Source organism: Centruroides sculpturatus, unplaced genomic scaffold (genome assembly GCF_000671375.1).
Source record: "Centruroides sculpturatus isolate CEXI.00-Female unplaced genomic scaffold, Cexi_2.0 scaffold251, whole genome shotgun sequence".
Lineage (NCBI taxonomy): Eukaryota > Metazoa > Arthropoda > Arachnida > Scorpiones > Buthidae > Centruroides > Centruroides sculpturatus.
Genome location: NW_019384351.1, coordinates 764454 through 785154, shown reverse-complemented (window position 1 = coordinate 785154; position 20701 = coordinate 764454). Strand labels below are relative to the sequence as shown.

The 20701-nt window shown below is 30.3% G+C and overlaps 1 protein-coding gene across 2 annotated transcripts in view; it reads left to right on the top strand.

The window, feature by feature from the left end:
• The window catches only part of LOC111637916 (rho GTPase-activating protein 7-like), a 40077-nt gene that overhangs the window by 3412 nt on the left and 15964 nt on the right, over positions 1–20701 (top strand). The window contains exon 1 of one of the 2 annotated variants that reach the window (XM_023383526.1): positions 101–3380. The exons of the other annotated variant lie outside the window; for it this stretch is intronic. Coding sequence (XP_023239294.1) covers positions 3182–3380 — 199 coding nt within the window. The 5' untranslated portion in view covers positions 101–3181. Of the gene's footprint in view, positions 1–100; positions 3381–20701 lie in introns of those variants that run through there. 2 annotated transcript variants of the gene reach the window in all.

Sequence of the window (20701 nt, the reverse complement as noted above, 5' to 3'; positions counted from 1 at the left end):
AAATTTAAAATATTTTTATAAAAAAAGTTTAAAAAATTTAAAAAGAAAATAAAGAAATTCATACGCTAAACCACTGTAAAGTTGGCTTCGCCGTCGAGCTTCTCTCATTAAGAAAAGCTTAGCAGTGAAGCCAATTTTAAAAAATTAAACTTATTTATTAAAATTCTTAAATATTAATAGAATTTTTATATATTTACACGCGTTTGAAGGTTTATAAGACGTATTTTTATAATTTTATACAGTTTTTATTATGAAAAATCCGTTGTAGGACTGGATGAAGTTGAAGAACGTATAGATAGAGTTAAGGTGGAATAGGGTGTACTTAAGTCCTTCTACTGCAAAAAATATGTACTTTATGATGCTTTAAGTGTCAAAGGTTAAAGTTGACGTGTTGCTAAAGCTGCCCGCAAGAAAATTAGAGCATAAAATGGGGGTAATCGGCGCTAAAATGGTGTAGAAAAGTCGATTACGCTGGAGAATCCATTGCTCATCTGCTAATTAAGGAAGCAATTAACGATGTTTTCGTCTGGAAGAAAATAACACTTTGCTAAGTAATAATTTCCTGTAGCATCTACAAACATGCGTATACAATTTTCTAGTGATTACTGGATTTATTTACAAATTAATCGGAGAATAACATGCACCTCATTTCAAAGATTCCATCGATGTAACCGGGGCAGAGGTTTCCGTGTTATTAATATGGATTCTCCTATGCTAAAAATAAGAAAACATGTGGATAAAGAGGAACAAAATGAAGCTATATGTGCATTTTTTTTGAAGTGCATGTGCACTTGGAGGGTAAGGAGATTGGTAAAATCAATACGTGACACGATTGTGTATGGATGTATGATTGCCTCCAGGTACTTGGAACAACAACACAAAAGAATTTTCGTATTAAATTCCTGTTAAATCTATACATAAAAAAATAACAAAATTAGATTTTTGAGGTCTTTTTTCCTTATTTTACACGAAAAAAATGGATTCTGGAGTGTTTTTTTTATATATATAGAAAAATCCTCAGAAATTCGATTAAAGTGCAAAGATGGAATTTATCACTTCATCTTTGTAATACAGTTAGAAAAAGCTGGTTGGATGCTAGTCACAATTGATTTACGTCATCGAAAATAGGGAAAAAATTGGAAAAAAATATGTTAAATAATTAAATAAAATTCATTTAAATATACTGAAAATGATAGTTTCTTCGTTTGTTTGTGTGAAGAAGAGGACATTCTTCGACACATCGATTCATTATAAAGGACGATGTTTTGCTTCTGCATGTAGGGAAAAATAGGGAAAAAGTTTAAAAAATCTCATTTAATTCCTTATATTCCATTTCCTTATAATTCCTTATAAACCATTAAAAAAATGAAGTAAAATCTTTTAAAATTCAGTAAAAATTGCATTATTTTCGTCTCTTTATATAATGATGATGTCGATTTTCTGCTGTATTAATTCGTTTTAATGGATGATATTTTGCTTTTATAGGTAGAAAAATAGGGGAAAACATAAAAATCTTTATCTTATTCCCGAAGAAACATTAAAGAATCTGATTAAAATGCACAAAATATGGCATTATTATCACTCCTTTATACGAAGAGGGTATCACTTTTCAGCCGAATCAATTCGTTTTAATGGATGATATTCTACTTCTAGAGATAGGAAAATAGAGAAAAAGATTAAAAAAATCTCCATTTTATTACCAATAAGACGTTAAATGCACGAAAATTGGCATCATCCTCATGCCTTCTACGAAGAAGGTATCACTATTCATCCGCATCAATTCGTTATAATGGATGATATTTTGCTTCCGGAAGAAGGAAAAATAATTCCGGATGAAGATAAAATAAGAAATAAGAAGAAAAAGCCTTTTGTTTCTAACGAATATCAAAGATTATTTATCAAAAATGTTTATCTTATGCTTTCAATTCTTTCTCCTCTCTTGTAAGTACCCTACCCACTTCTAACAATGGAAAGTACGTGATCTATATAAAATAAATTTTATATATTTTTTATTATCTTTCCTTCGTAACAACGTTTAAAAGTTCATTCAATGAATCTTTCATACACAATTTTAAGTTGCATTTAATCCTTCAATGGCTTTGGACGTATCCTTTCTATGTCATTTTATGGGGATAAATTTACAAATGTATTTGTTCTAATGACTTTTTCTACGCTTTAAACATTAAATTTCCTTTAAAAAATCAAAATTTCTTTGTAAAAAAAGCTAGAACAACGATCTTCACGCTCGGTTGGATGAAATTTTTCCACCGTTTCCTCGCAAAAAATAGGGAAATTCGACGATTTAAATGCTTTTATTTTCTTTAAAATCTCTGTTTTCGGCTCTAAATTACGATATTTAATCCAAAAAACGAGAATCAGAAACTTTTCTAGCATAGGAGCATCATCATCATCATCATCATTCCTCATCTTTCCTCCACGTTTTCCATGCAAAAGATAGGGAAATTAGATCATTTAAATACTTTAAAATTCATATTTTTGAACCTAAATTACCTTATTTAATCCATAAAACGAGAATCAGAAACCTTTTTTAGCACAGGAGCATCTTCATCATTATCATTCCTCATTCAAGACGATTTCCTAGAAACAAGACGATTCTTCATCTTCTACGCGTACTTTCCTACCCCAAATCTCCCTCAAAACTTGAATTTCCTTTATAGTAAGTTTATAAGTAGTATAACTCGCTACATCACCGGTTAAGTAGGGATTTTCGAGGTTATTTCCCCACCTAAAATGCATCTTTAACGATAAACTTCGTGCAGAAACCTTAAGAGAGTTAACGATTAGGGAAATTTATACAAAATTCGCTTTAAAAAAGAACATTTTAACTATTCACAACGCGTAGAAACACGGGGAAATCGCTTCCGTCCAGAACACCGTATCGAGTGACGTAGCTCGAGTCCACCCTCTCAAATATCGCGGGAAAATGGGGCACGGCACCGTAATCATACGTCATCACCCCACGTGACTCGGCGAACGATCAAACCCCCAGCACAGTTATCGCACTTAACGGGGTTTGACGGCCAAGGTTGGTCGCGATCACGTGTTTATACGCACAAAACCCGATTGGGCGAAGCCAATACTACGTTCTGTGACAGCATACCGGCTGGTGTTCTGGTTAGGGAGTCGCGTTACTTCGTCGCGCGCGTGGTAAACATCATCCATGATGATGTATGTTGACGAGGAGGATGATAGCTCCCCCCGATCTTCCGTATCCTGGATGAGTGATGCCGTCAACGCCTTTATGAATAGGAGATTCATCAGAAGTTTCAGCGAACGTATATCTGGTAATAAATATCGCGGTTGCCCATTGGGTAGAGCCGAAAGGTGGTGGAAGAAAGTGCGAGAACATAGGCTAACAGGTAAGCCAAATACTAAGTCTTCTAGGGGGGTGTGGACACCGGAAACGGGCCCCAAAAGGCCACGTGACTCGCCCATCTCTTAGTGTTTATATCCGTTGTATAGTTAAATAAAATTCGTCCCCACGTGCAATTTTATACGTAACAATACGCATTTTATATTGTGTGTTTCGAGTGTAGTTTATTGTTATATTGTTCATTCGATTATGATGTAATGTGTAGTTTTCTCTGATTTAGGTCACGTCGAAATTCCAAAATGTCTCGGGATATTGTTTTCTGTGAGGAGTTTTCTTTCTTTCTTTCTTTTTGCTCTGAGATTCGGCTTTTTTATTCTTTACGAGTCAGATTTTGCTCGATTTTACTGGATTTCGAACGTTCGTAATTCAAATTCTGTCAATTTAAAAAATTATTTAGTGTTCAAAAGCGCAATTTTACTGATTTTTTTTAAGCTTTTAACTCAAATTTTGCCAATTTTTAGAGTTTAAAGGCGAAATTTTTTTCATTTTTACAAAATTTTGAACGTTTTAAACTTGGTTTTCTTTATAACTACAGAATTTTTACATTTAAAACACAAATTATTCTTCCCTTTACAGATTGTTGTACCTTCACGACCCATTTTAAACGAATGTTTAATGTTTAAAGGAAAAATTTTGCTCATTTTTGCTAAATTTCGAGCATTTGTAATACTGATTTTGCTGGAAATCCCTCGTGCTTCTGTCGAAATTATTCGAATTTAACTTTATTTTATCTTAATGTATCCTGTGTATTGACGTAAAAGCATCAACAAAAGTTAAAATTAATTACTTACGCAGTTTTAATTTTATTCCTAGCATTTTCTAGTAAAAATGAGACACGAGCACAGTTTAAAAGTTTAAAAAAGTATCTTTAATTCTTTTTTTTTAAGTTTTAAAATCGAAGCTACCGTTTCATTTTTTCAGTAAGACCTTTAGTCTTTTCGTTTTACACGTATAATGGCGGGTGTATTTGATTTATTTTGCTTTAATGCTTGCTAAATTTACAATTTTGGGATGTTGCATCCGTAGTTATTCCTCGTACGTGTGAAATTTGGCCTCTTATACCTATAGTTGGGCCCATATACTTGTAGTTATGCCTCGTGTGCTTATAGTTACGCTTCGTACGTATGTAGTTGAGTCTCGTACATGTATAGTTTGTGTCTCGTTCACGTGTAGTTTGTGCCTCGTACACTGTATAAACTATACGGTACCTCATACATATATACTTGGTGTTTCATACAAGTGTAGTTTGTGCTTCACGCTTCGCATAATTGCTCTCGTGTACTGTATTGTACGTTATTTATGTATAATTATGCCTCGTGTATAATCAGTATGGCTGGTACACGTACAATTAAGCTTCATGTACGTACAGGTATGCCTCATACGCATAGTTATGTCTCTTATATAGTGTCATGTCTGACGTTTGTCTTATTTATAACAATGTCTCTTCAATACTCAAAAGAAAATTTTTATTTTTCTAATTATATCCTCCGTTTTCATTTCATTTCTCATTTCTTTTGACTGTCCTAATTGTAATTATATCTTTTTTATACTTTTGATTACACTTCCTCTTTTTATATTTTGACGATTGTGTAAAAATTTTTACTGAAATTCCACTGAAAAACTCGACTAAATTTTATTCGAATTTCACGTAAAAATCCCTAAATTTTATCCAAATTTCACGTAAAAAATTCTTAAATTTTAACCAAATTTTAACGTCTACAGCAAGCCAAATTTTAGCCGAAAAAAAGCCATTAAATTAAGCCAAATTTCAGCTGGAAAATGCCCAAATTTTAGCCCCAAAACGAAAAATTTCCTTTAAAATAATTTTTTAGAATATTAACGCACAGATATATCATTTTTACATGGCACACACAAACACACTGCTGTAGTGTTATTTATGCACGTAATAAAGCAGTTTAGAACACTTAAACACTGTCGGAGAGAAAATATATCAGTCAAATATCACTGCGGACGAATAATAGAGGGGAGGGCGATTAATACAACGGCTACTATTATTATTATTATTTTGTGCGTGTGACGTCGATAAACACGTGACGTAGACGGAGACCGATGCGTATATCACTTAGCGCGTGTTTATCACACCCCGTAATAAAGGTGAAAATGCTACTTAAGCTTGGCATTTGCGCAGTATATTTATTCATAATAGTCAAATCGATTGTGTGTTAGTTGCCTTGGTGATTTTTCTCTACTGCAACGAATTAATACGCGCGAATAAAGTGTCGTTTCTCTTTTCTCTCCTTTAATAGTTTCATTGTACTTTTCCCCCCATTCTTTTTGACATTTTGTTCCTTCCTCCTCTACTTCGACTTTTTGTCCGCGTATATTTCAGTCCCTTAAGCGCGTGCTTGTGTCTCGAGGTTGTCAAGCGTGTGCTTGTGAGGCACAAGTGTCATTGCTACTACTATACGAGACAGAAGCACGTATGAGGCACAATTGTCCGAGTGTGCTTTACTTTTGCCACTTAAAACTTACCTTTGTGTCTTTAACGTGTCTTTCTGCCTCTTACGTTTATGAAACGTGTGATTGTGCCTCTTATGATTGTCACATTTGTGATTGTGTCACATACGTGTAACAGTAAATGTGTGATTACTTGCAAGAGACAACTATACAGTCGACCACTCTATAACACTGTTGATAATTCCATTTTATAAGAATTCCATGTTGTACGAGTCACTTAAATTTTACAAATACGTGAGCCGTTCACAGCTCGGCACACGTATTTGTAAAATCTAAGTGATTCATACAACATGAAATTCATATAAAACGGAATTATCAACAGTATTATAGGGGGGTCGACTGTACAAGGAATAAGCACATATGAGGCACAATCATTCGATGTATTTTGTGCCTCTTATAGTTGTCTCTCTTACAGGTGTAATTTATGTTTTACACGTGTAATTGTGCCTCATATAACTTATGACTCTACTTCTTGTATCTGTGCCTCGCGTACAGTGCGTGTGTGTACACAAAAGCTGTATAAATTCTTAGAAAAATACACAATTTAAATCACAAACATTTTATATTTTATCACAAACTTTCAAAGCTTTCTTATGCACATTTAATTCTCTAGTTGGATATTTTGACACGTTCCGTTTAGCTATTCATCCAGCCCTTTGTTAAAATTGTACACGTGGATAACACATACCATATTCCAATTCCCATCTTCGTAAAAACATTTATTTAATTTAGAAACTCGAATTTTTATAATTTGAATCATTAAAAATTGCTATAGTAACACCATAAAGGCGCCTAATATGTGACGTCATTAGCGTGTCGCTATAGGTAACCGATTTAAAGTGATGTCAATAAATTGCTTATTGGTTAATATAATCGATGACGAAAGATACCGGAACGTTAATGAATGCCATATTAATGTACAGTACACCTTTAGAATTAAATACAGAACACAAATAAAATTGTAAAAAACAAGCGTAAAAGTCTATAAATATTCGATAAAAATCGATTAATTTCACTTCGAACGATTCTAAAACATATTTAGAATTTTTTAACTCGAAAAATTCTAGAATCGTTAATTCAAATTTCAAAAATTCGAATTATTGACTCTTATTGGCCGATGAAAAAAATCAAAAAGCATCCGATTGGTTCTCGTCTATTGCGTCACTTATTAATAATAAAAATCGAACAAATTGTCAGAAAAATGACGAACCAAAAAATTTCGAAGTCGAAATAATTTCGTAAATAAATTAATAATTTTAAAAAAAGTAATTTATTTAAGTGTGTAATTTTATATTACGCATAATTGATGAGGGTTGTATAATATTCTAGAATCGGCATTTATTTTAACCTTTAACTTTTAACCTTCGGAATCTGTACTCGCTCGCATTTACTCGTTTGGTATGATATATATTTTTTCTTATTATTTATTTATTTATTTATTTGGTGCGATGGTTCGGATATCGTTTTCCATTTACTCTGTAAACAAAGATGGAAGAGGAGAGAGAATATAGAAAGGATTACTTGCTTGATTATAAGTCCTGTAACGATATAACTCTTGGAATCCATTTTGAGATATCCTAATTGATCCTGTATGCATAAAAAGGAAGAAAAAAAAGGTGTCTAATTATTTTTAAGTGGGTTTATTACTCTAGTTGTTAAGAATGATCAATTTTCGTGGATCAAAAACAACTTGACACACTTTCCTAAGCGAGCGAGATACTATACACCTACAAAAATACACGCGAAAAGGGTCAAGTACGAAGAACTATTTCCCTTCTTTTTTATATATATATTTCTACTTTTTAAAGGGTTATACATACTTTCACGGACGTAAACTTTAATAGCCCGAAACTACTCCATTCATAAAACAATACATTTATTGTAGCGTGAATTATATACCTCATACATTCGTATGTATATAAAAGGAAAGGAAGGTGAATTAGTTTCTAAATTTAATAACTTTTTTATATATTTTTAATCTTTTATAACTTATAATTTACTTGATTTTCTATTGGTATATATCATTTATCAAGGTAATTTGCATTTTTATAAGGTGTTCTCTATTTAAATAAAGATACGATCGATGTTGATTGTTTCCTTTCATTCTTTGTTTCTTTTTTTTTCTAAACTTAATGTATAAATTTTCGAATTATCCTATTTATTCTTCTTGAAAATTTGATAATATATTTTAAAGATTTTTTTTAGAATTATTATTTTTAAAATATTTTTAAAGTAATCGCTTGCAGAGATATAAATTTATTTATTATTATTTTTTAATATTTAAATGGAGATTTTTCTATAAATTTTATTTTATTTTGTTGTCGATATCTCTCATTTGTTACTATTATAAGTTCGGGTAAATGCCAACACATCAATTATTAATAAAAAAAATTTTTTTAGATGATTTCCCACAAATATTTTCTCATTCGAGCAATAATATGTCATTTCGTGAAATTAAAATGACCGTTTTTTCTAATTTTAAAATTCCCCCCATCCACGGGGGAGAGAGTTAATGATTATTCCGAAGAACTCCACTTCTAATATACTATTTTAAATGCGGTTTTGACTGCGTTTTAGTAGGGTATGCCACGAAATACACATTAAGAAGGGATTTTTTGAAATTCAACTCTCCGAGAGAAAAGGAGGAGAGAGTTAGTTTTAGTCAGTATAAAGCGTAAATAATAAAGAAGGAAAGTAAATAGTGACACATAAAGTATACATTTTGGAAATTAATAAATATTTTAATCATCGAATTAGCTTACTTGCCCGAGCATCTGCTAGTAAGACAATAAACGTTAGAAAAAGTTTAGATATGTGCCAGTTGTTCCATAACCAATAAAAATATAAATTTAGATGAATTTTAAAGTGTCTTCTGTCTCAAACAACAGCAATATACCCTTTGCTGTATAATGTAAATGCCGGCTGTCAGCCGAAGATATTTTATTGCTAACTTCAATACTGTACTGTACTGTACATCACTCCCTCATGTACTGTACTCTAAATGTAAACATTCTAACATCATTTTCCTTGTCATTTCTGGTAATTTTTAAAATATATTTACATAGGGAAATTCTTGACTACTAATTATCAACTGTGTCGTTTAGATTCTTTATTGCATCATCATCCGGTTGTCATGGAAACGGATGAGGATGAAAGAATCTCTTTTCGAATGTTGACAGAACGTTTTCTTTCAAATGAATAAATATAGGGGTGATGGGATTTTTGATAAATTCGAAACATCCTTCGTCCGTGAACGAAGACACATTTAAATCGCTTTGGTATATACCATCTCTTGGGTGTGCCATTTGTAATAAAAAAAACAGCGATAACACTTTATATATGTAATATAAATAAAACATTTACAGTTATTTATGAAATTTTTTTATAGTAAAGAGACGAGCATTTTGTAAATAAATGCGATAATAATGCGCTTAAAAGGGGAAGAATTAAAACTATACGATACACAGTCCAACTGTTAACAAAGGCCACCTCTAATCAGCGGCCATCTTTCCTTAAAAAGATTTCAGAGTTTTCTGTATGTATGGATATTTGCATAATTTTGTTCACCCATACTCTCAAAATTAAGCTTTTTGCCATTTTATATTAATTAATTATATTAAAAAAACTTTTAAAATATTATAACAGATTGCGCCACACACAGTTTTAAACGTTACAGGGAAAATTAAGCAACTCGTTGCTGGATTTTTAAGATTAGCTTACATAATAAACCTTCACTTAATAAACTATAGGACATTTATATAAAAATGAAAGTAAATTCATTATTTCCTTTCATTTTTATATAGTATACGGTTTCCCTTTTAACTCGCATCGTAATATTCGTTATACGTGACGCCACTTTTCATATGACACATTATTTTTATCGTAATTTTAAAATATTACATAATAAACTTTTTAAATTAGTATCTTAAGTCAAAGCAAAATGGCGGCTTATATCAATTTTAGAAGCCAGGCATTTGAAGGTATATTAGCCGCCATTTTTGAAACAAAATGGCGGCTCGCATATGTTTCGATGTATTTTCTTGAAAAAAAATCCTCAATCTTGCGGTTTTTATCGTAATTATTCTCGAAAAATTAAAGCGTGATAGACAGATATAAATGTCATAACTCTATTCAAAGTATATGAGACTTATAGACAAAATCTTGGAGCGAGTTATATTAAATTTATCAGAAAATCTTCATGAAACGTGTAAAAATGTAAACGTTTTAAATAAATAATTCCGAATTATGTTCGCACAACTAATAAGAGGATTAAATAGCATTAGTCAACTGAATTTATAATTATAGTTTGCCGTGCAAAGTGATATTTATTCAGTATATTGAATGACTTTTATTGTTACTGTACTGTACATATACAGACAGATATATACTGTATACGAGGGTGGGTGTTAACCATCTGCTTGATTTAAGATTCCAAAGTAAGACATACACCACCTACATCATCCAGATTAAATTTCCTTTCGGAGTCATTCAGTTTCGACATTAAAAATTTCATATCGGTATTGTCTCTTATCAAATAATGCATTTTAATGTAGATTCTCTTCTAGTTTAAAAATTTATATAGAAATAAATAGAAATTTTACATTATTTAAATTTAAAATCGATATCTTTCAAGTTAATAAAAATGTATTAAAAAGAATAACCGAATCTTCTTACAGTATAAGAATTTATATTGTCTCGTGGTCATGTCTGCAGGAGTTGTGACTGTTCAGTAAAATCTGGAATTTTCATATGAAAAAATAATATTTTACATTAAAAAAATTAAAATAATTTTTATTAAGAATTGTTTTCAATGCATTTTATAGGCATTAAAGGACTCGGAGTATTCATTTCTAAAAATTCAATAAGCGGGATGAACTGGAATTCTTGCTTATGCAATGCCAAATGTGATCAATGCCTATAAATTTTCATAATAGGGAATAATGCAACGTCTCATTCAATTTTTGAGTTTTATATATATTATATTATATTGATCTGTCAGTTTTTACATCCAGGTATGACTCTTGGAGAACCCCAGATTGCTGGTGGATATTTTAAAATACTTTCAATTCTTGAACGGAAAAAAAGGACTCAGTTTGATTTGAGGAAATGTGATGTGGGTGACGTCCTAATTATTTTCTTCTACTTTACATCAGTAGTTTGTATGGACATTACGCCCACTGTCCCGTTCCTCGATGGAGCGTAAGGATATTGAATAGCACAGAATAAACAATATAGCAATACAAATAACCAAGAATGGCACAGTAACAGTCATCAAGAGTATCTAGCTCCTCTTCCTTTAATACATTTTTTTTCAATTATTTTTACAAGAAATAATTTGAAATGACTTCGTAACTTAAAGCATCGACATTAAATCTGACGTGTATCAATTGTGTTAAAGATTTAAAAGCGTAAAAATCTGTTAGGAACCATTAAACTTTTTTCAAAGATTTAAGACTTTTTAATGTAACCTTTGGTCTTAAGTTTTGATTTGAATTATTTGCTTTTACTTTACTTGTTTACTTTTAAAAAAGAGTACTTAGAAAGGCTTTCAAACGTTCGGTTTTTCCTTAAAGCTTTGATAAGTAATTTACCCCCCCCAAAAGTGTAGAACGGTAATGAAATAAGCTGGCAAATCATAAAATTTTTGACCTTTTAGATTGCTATCTTGGTACTGTGTCGTGCTCCTTATTGTCTAGAATGCCTCAGAAGAATGCCATAACCATATTAATTTAAAAAAAAATATTCATCTATGTTATTAATTTATAAAAATGCACCATATTATAATTATTTCCTCTACAATTTGATATAAATTTTATTGATTATAAATGGATTTTTTTAATAGCCAATCACGACTACAGTTTTAAATTAAGCGAACCAATCATCGCACGAGATTTAAATTTTTAAATCACGTGCGATAATTGGTCCAGCTTCTTAAAATTATATTTTAGTTATTTTTATGATATAAATTACAAATTTAAATTATTTTATGATTTAGAATATAATTATAATTTAATATATTTTAAAATTAAGGTTATAATTGTTTTAAAATTATTATTTTTGATTTTTAAAATTTTATTTATAAAATCTCTCAACAGATGGCGCTTATATGAATCATTTTTAAAGATTTTATTTTAGAAAAAACTATATTTATAAAAAGAATATTTATTTTTATGCATTTAAATCTACTTAATATTTACATTTATGTCATTTTTCGTTATAAAATATCTATTTAAAAAGTAAACAGGTATTTAAGGTTGAAAGCAATAAACAGTTTATATTTGCCAGTCTGTCTGTCTGGCTGCTGGAAGCATGCATATCATCATCATTTCCACAATCAATCGATAATCCACCATTAAAAAAAACATGGCGTAGATCTAAATTATTAAACAATATTCCATTTAAGTCGATTAAATGTCACTCATTTAAATGTAATTTTTAATTAAAATACGAAATATTTATATTATCTCTCCTTTTTTAAAAGAAGAAATTAATTAAGTCTTGTTTAAATACATCAAATAAGCCGTTTTTTCAAAAAATTTAATTGACAGCCAATCACGGTTCGAAATTTAAAAATTCAAATCTAGCGCTGTGATTGGTTCGATATTTAACGCTTTCCCATTCCAAGCGATTAGAAAAACTATTCATTTAAATTAGATTTTAATATTCTAAAACGTATTACGAGGCATATACATAAGATTTTAATGTTCTTAGCTTCCGTTAAAAAAAATCGTAAGTAAATTTGCCGCATGGAAGAAGTTCGGCGCTTTAGTGTGACGCAAAAGCACTCTGAAAATAATAAAAGTAGAGTTTTTTGATGGAAAAATCCATAAAATAACCTAATTTTTGCTCGAACGCAGCTCATTCTCTTGAAAATCATTTAAAATCTTGGACTCGGTGGTGTTCGTTAGTATAGATTTTGGTAATCCAGATTAAATTCTTGACCTTTAGAATAATGCTAAAGTCTCTACTAATTATCCAGATTCGTCTTAAGTCTTATTTCATAAAAAAAAATAAAGAATAAACGTTCGAAGCTGAGCAATTATTTTAGATTTTTCTCCATTTTTTTTATTATATTTTTACAATACAAAAAAACACGGAAATACTCTAATTATATACAGGGGGAAAATTGTATTTTTTTACATTTTTTAAGGCGATTTTAATGTTAAATTTCTCGTGTTATTTGAGTAAAATAAGTGGAATTAAACGGAGAGGAGGGAGAAGGGGATGACTCTGGGAATATTCAATTTAACAATCTCTTAGTTAATTTGATACTGCACATTTGATAATTATCCGGATATTATATAATTTTAAATTAGATAACGTCTTGCAAAGATGGAAATTTAGCTGTATTTTTTATTTTTTTATTTTATTTTTATTTTTATTTTTTTGATATTTTTCCAGAAAATCGTAGATAATGACGTAGAAATCCCGTTTATAAAATTTTTATTTTTTAAACTGTTTATAAAAAAAAATTTATTTTATTTTTAATTGCGTGTTTTTAGAATGGAAATTAATTTTAATGAAGGTATATATTACTGTAAGTCTCTATAAATATTTTCTTATTTAAGCACAAGATAAATTATAATACGACATACAGTAAAACCTGCCTAAACCGGAAAAAAATATTCCGTACCGTGGGATTCCAGTTTACGCAGGTTTTACTGTATTTTATAATTAAAAAATAATAATAATTAATTAATTAAACCAAAGAATAGAACTTTTTTATTGTACGGGGTGGTCCAAAAATCGCATATTTAACAACGGTTTAGCATTTAGAGCGGTTAACGGACTTTTGGGCCACCTTATATATGTTTAAAGCAACGCGTTGAACAATTTTTGTAAGGTTTGTAGGTAGTAATTTAGTCTCTGGTTAATATACGGCGTGACCTCCAAAGAGAAGTTACAATGAAACTTTATTAGTGTGAACATAACGAGGACAGTAATAAGTGATTGCAATATCATTACAAAGGAATAGCTTCTTATGGAACAAGAGTACAATTCAAAGGAAACATTAGTGCCTTTAGGACCTCCTTTTTCTTGGATACAGTCGGAACTGCATCTGGCATCTACGAGTGTGAGAAATCTGGAGTGGCATATGTTGCCCATACGAGCAACAGATGCCAGTCCAGATTCCTCACTCATAGGTGGCCTAAGCCGGTGCCGGTTGTCCCATCCGGTCCCACAAGTGCTCAATGAGTGACAAATTTGTACACAGGGCAGGCCAAAGAAGTTTGTGACAACGTGTCGGAGACATTCCTGGGAAACTCTAGCTATATGTGGCAATGACGTGCTGCAAAATGGCTGTTTATAGCCGTCCACGAAAGAACACGCGAGGGCTCAGGATTAAAGAGTACACTTATAGAGATGTCATACGAGATAGCCTGTGTCATGACGTATCCACGCCCGAAAAATCATGCCAGAACGGCCATGCGGCTGTTGCCAAACTCCATCAGCTGTGCCTAATGTTTTTGACTGCATTGTATAGGTATGACTGGAGTTCCAAGACCTCCAAACAACAGGCAACATTGAAAATTCTGAAAGTAGCGAGCCTCTGCGACCCTTCTTATAGACTATCGGAGTAACGATTTTAAGACACCCTAGTGGCATTACCCGGCGTAAAATGGGACCACAACTGCAATCATTCACATAGCTGTACGTCGAATTGTGCAGTAGTGGATACGTTACTTTTTTGTGAATGGTGTAGTAGGTCAATAATGGTCTCTTGAAGCAGTGTCTCTACGAAATCATCAACATATGTTGAAACACCAGATTGCAGCTCTTCGAGACATACTAATATTTCAAAGAAAAGGAAATTTTTATGTTTCAAATTGATCAATAGATCAATTTGACACACATCCCCTTTGCATCCCCCTTTCAGTTGGGAAGCAACACGAAAAAAAGCAATCAGGAGAACAACTACAAGGTTGAATAATGAGAAATTAAGTACTACAACACGGATCGATTCGTGTCACAAAGAGGATGAAGATCGCAAAAATTGTAAAGTATTTAAATACAGTGTTTTATTTTTAAAATCCTTCTACCTATTATAACTGTAGCTTACTAATTTCTGCATCCCCTCATAAACTGATCGCGTGCATTGCACAAATGATCATTTACGTTTCGATTAATTATAGCATTCTGTAATTGGACGTTTTAAAAAACGTCAAAATACACGTAAACGTCGACGTAACAATAGGCATTATCGGTTGTCGAACGCGTTCGAAATGTACCGTATACACTTTAATAAGTGGCGCCCTCGAGGAGAAATTGAGAGAAATAAATTGAATTTTTTTCAATTTAAGGATTTTCTGTCTTAAAATATTTTATTTTTTAGATGAATTTTTTTCTGTTTTTTTAATTATAAAATTTTTTTTATATAAAAGAGTTTTGTTATATATTCGAGCTTCTTCATTTTGCAGCTTTTATCATTTTTCTTAATCATCATCATTCTTCATCTGCTCCATAATCAGCCCCATCTTGTTTACGATCATAATCATCTTCTCCACATCGTCATATATAATCTTTTTTAAATCTATTTTACTACATTCATCTTGTTTATCATCCTCATCTTCGTATTGTCGTCGTTCTTGTTCTTATTATTTTTTATCTGCTCATCATCCTCTTTCTGCTCTTCATGTTCTTGTGTTCTTGTAATCATTATTCTTTATCTTCCTTATTGTCATTTTCTCCTCTTCATCTTGTCCTTGTTTTTATGATAATGAGGAAAATAAAGGATGATGATAATAAGAAGGCTAACAATAAGATGAATAAACACTAATGATTACAAGAATACAAAAAGATAAAGAAGAGCAGGAAAGGGATCATGAAGAAGATTAATAAGAACAAGGACAACAACAAGATGAAGAGAAAGATAAAGAATAATAATTTACCTTCTCTTCACCTCGTTATTGTCCTTGCTCTTGTTATCATTACTCTTTATCGTTCTCTTCTTCCTCATCCATTATACAATTCGTCTTCTGTCATCATCATTTTTTAATATAAATTTGTTATCATCTTTCTTAATCTTTTCCCTCGACTACTGGGAGGCTCCTTGTGTCTAGATTAATGATTATATTTACATTCCATTCCTTATCGATTCGTCAAGATATGGAAATAAAATTGCATTTCGCTAATCGTAAACACTATTAAGAGATCCTTAAATAGATTAAACTCTAATTTATCTGGCAGACAGACAGACAGACGTATTTACGAAAAGATGAAGACGAACATCTCACGACTTCACTTTCAAATGCATTTTATAACACACTAAACGAGTCGATCGGATTACTTAATTAAAAATATTTAATTAACTGATTTTAATGTGTTTAATTAAATTAAAATTAGTTAAATTATAATAATCAAGCCATTTTTTAAAGCAAATTTACTTATTTTTTCCTGCTAATTCGCTCGCTACTTCGAAGTGTTCGGACTGCTTCTTGTAAATATTTTAATGAAAATATTCACTTTCCATAAGTTCAATGTCACTTTTACAGGAGTAAATATTATTATTTAAGAATTTCTACATCCAAAATAATATTTTCCCAGTTTATTTAAAAGATTTTTACTTATTTATTCACGTGTTAAACGTCAACGACACGTCCCTCTTCCCTGCAGACGATGCTGCGACTTCTCCTCCTTTAAGCTAAATTTCCTTTAATATTGCCTGTCCAATTCCTTAAACATGTTTATATTTTTAAAGTTTTATTAATAAAATTTCATATAACAATAATATAAAGTNACGTGTTGGCCGTTAAAAGATGCGGATGGGGATGCTTTCTATCCAGATGATGTGCAAGAAAAACGCAGTTTAATCACTGGAGTATTAAATATTTGCCCAATTTTTTTACTTTAAAATTAATTTTTTGTGTTGATTTCTAAAAATATATATAGGCCTATATATATATTTATAGGCCATTTTTTAGTCTATTTTCATTTGTATGCCTGTCAGTTTGTATTGAGTCTAATCTCCAATTCTATTAGGAATAAATGTTCCAGATTTTCACGACTTTATCCTATTTATATACTGTTAGAATTGTATAAAATTTTGTTCCATATGCTTGCTTTGTTTCAAGATGGCAACCGTTCGATAGATGCATATTTAAATATGCAATGTTTCGCATGGAATGGAACGTAATGAAACAAAATTTCAGCCGTTTCGGGATTATATATCGATATATGTATATATAATCCCGTGTATATATAATACACCTAACTTATATATAGCCTACATATAAGTTATATAATCCCGTGTATATATAAGTTAGGTGTATATATAATACACCTAACTTAAGCTGTTTCCTGCTCCATAAAGTAGTTTAAATAAAGAAACAAAATGATGGATCGTAGTTTCCTGTTTCATTCCTGCATAATTAATTAGAGAAGAAACCTTTAATTTTATTCAGAAATTGAATCGAATGTTTAAATTTTTTCCCATTTAACTGTAAACAAATGAAACAGAAAGATACAGTCCTCCATTTTGTTTTGTTTCAGTTAAGTAAACCAATTTTATAATGCATGAAACAACTGGTTAAATTTTCTCAATATATATTCAGCTTAAGAAGCTGTTTCAGGCATTTAAAGTGGTTTTATTTAATTGTAATGAAACAAAACAAAAAGATTCCTGTTTCATTTTTATATAGTAGACTGGAAAATAATTCTTAAACTTCCATACGATTTATGAATAAAATTAAAGGTTTCGTTTTTAGTTAATTACGCAGGAACGAAACAGGAAACGACAATTCACCATTTTGTTTCATTACAATTAAATAAAATCACTTTAAATGCATAAAACAGCTTGTTAAGTCGATTATATATTGATACAATTTAACAAGCCGTTTCACGAATTATAAAATCGGTTTATTTAACCGAAACGAAACAAAATGGAGAACATGTTTCATTTTGATACATTTAACTTTGAATTATATTCATAAATTATATTTTAAAGCGTACTTTATATCCGATTACAATAGAGAACACCATTATTTAGGATTGCATCACGAACTTTAAATGAAAAAAACACGTTGATAAAGTCGTTCCATCTGCAGACTAATTTATTACTTTTTCCAAATCTCTTATATAACAAACTTCTTTATAAAGATAACGAGAAAATAGTGTGTCTGACAGACGAACAGATTTATTAAGTTCGGTTTTGAGACCCAGTGACCTTATCCGGACGTTCACATTTCTAGTTGTAAGCTTAGTAAATATCCTAAAGGCAATGTTGGATTTGGATAGAGTTATTAAGCTTCAAACGTCAGCAACTAAATCCTTAACTATGAGTTAATACAATGTCCCAGCTATCCCCTCCTTGCTCTACTCCAGGGTTTATTTGATCATTTTAAACTTAAAAATATGTTTTAATTTTGATAAATTCTCATAAATTTCTCGATGAGGATCAATATTTTCTTAAGAAACTATAAACAAAATGAAAATTTAATGTTTAAAACTTAAAAATATATATAGGCCTATATATATATTTATAGGCCATTTTTTAGTCTATTTTCATTTGTATGCCTGTCAGTTTGTATTGAGTCTAATCTCCAATTCTATTAGGAATAAATGTTCCAGATTTTCACGACTTTATCCTATTTATATACTGTTAGAATTGTATAAAATTTTGTTCCATATGCTTGCTTTGTTTCAAGATGGCAACCGTTCGATAGATGCATATTTAAATATGCAATGTTTCGCATGGAATGGAACGTAATGAAACAAAATTTCAGCCGTTTCGGGATTATATATCGATATATGTATATATAATCCCGTGTATATATAATACACCTAACTTATATATAGCCTACATATAAGTTATATAATCCCGTGTATATATAAGTTAGGTAATCCCGTGTATATATAAGTTAGGTGTATATATAATACACCTAACTTAAGCTGTTTCCTGCTCCATAAAGTAGTTTAAATAAAGAAACAAAATGATGGATCGTAGTTTCCTGTTTCATTCCTGCATAATTAATTAGAGAAGAAACCTTTAATTTTATTCAGAAATTGAATCGAATGTTTAAATTTTTTCCCATTTAACTGTAAACAAATGAAACAGAAAGATACAGTCCTCCATTTTGTTTTGTTTCAGTTAAGTAAACCAATTTTATAATGCATGAAACAACTGGTTAAATTTTCTCAATATATATTCAGCTTAAGAAGCTGTTTCAGGCATTTAAAGTGGTTTTATTTAATTGTAATGAAACAAAACAAAAAGATTCCTGTTTCATTTTTATATAGTAGACTGGAAAATAATTCTTAAACTTCCATACGATTTATGAATAAAATTAAAGGTTTCGTTTTTAGTTAATTACGCAGGAACGAAACAGGAAACGACAATTCACCATTTTGTTTCATTACAATTAAATAAAATCACTTTAAATGCATAAAACAGCTTGTTAAGTCGATTATATATTGATACAATTTAACAAGCCGTTTCACGAATTATAAAATCGGTTTATTTAACCGAAACGAAACAAAATGGAGAACATGTTTCATTTTGATACATTTAACTTTGAATTATATTCATAAATTATATTTTAAAGCGTACTTTATATCCGATTACAATAGAGAACACCATTATTTAGGATTGCATCACGAACTTTAAATGAAAAAAACACGTTGATAAAGTCGTTCCATCTGCAGACTAATTTATTACTTTTTCCAAATCTCTTATATAACAAACTTCTTTATAAAGATAACGAGAAAATAGTGTGTCTGACAGACGAACAGATTTATTAAGTTCGGTTTTGAGACCCAGTGACCTTATCCGGACGTTCACATTTCTAGTTGTAAGCTTAGTAAATATCCTAAAGGCAATGTTGGATTTGGATAGAGTTATTAAGCTTCAAACGTCAGCAACTAAATCCTTAACTATGAGTTAATACAATGTCCCAGCTATCCCCTCCTTGCTCTACTCCAGGGTTTATTTGATCATTTTAAACTTAAAAATATGTTTTAATTTTGATAAATTCTCATAAATTTCTCGATGAGGATCAATATTTTCTTAAGAAACTATAAACAAAATGAAAATTTAATGTTTAAAACTTAAAAATATATAAAAATTAAAGTCATTTACCCTGCTTTTTGGGATCAAAAATGGTCCTTTTTTTATACTAATAGCGATATTTAATCTTAAAAATTAATGCCATTTATCATCGTTAATGGACGTGTGTTTGTTATTATCTTCTTTATATTGACATAAAGTGGTATTAAACACGGAAAGAAATTTAGAAGTATTTTCTATTGACACATGAAATGATCTGACTCATCTCACTGCTCAGAAATAATTTCTTCATCACTTTTCTATAGCTAAACTATACAAATAGTATTAATCTTCCTCTAATAATGACAATATTATGAAATATATTGTAAATATTTGTTTCTAATACTTTAAACCATTTAAAAATTAAGTATTAAATTAAGTAAAATGGCGAGCATCAGTTTGCTCCTGTATAGATGTTTACACTGCACGAAGACGAGCTTAGAGGAGGAGCCGAACATCAGGGAAATGTAATTTCTATCGAACGTAACTTCATTAATTTAATTTAATTTAATTAATATTTAAATGTTGATTAATGAAGAATTTTTTTTAAATATATTTTTGTTTTATTAAATATAAATTATCTATTTTTAAAATTTTAATAAAATACTCTACATATTTACAGCTAAAAATAGTTCGGTTATCAAATGGATATTCAACATTTTTCAATAAGTTTTATTAAATTTTTATTATATTTTCCATACAACTTTATCATATTTTAAACTTTTATAAAAGTTTAAAAAATAAATTATAAAAATTCTTTTTTTTCCATTTTAAAATTAATATTATCC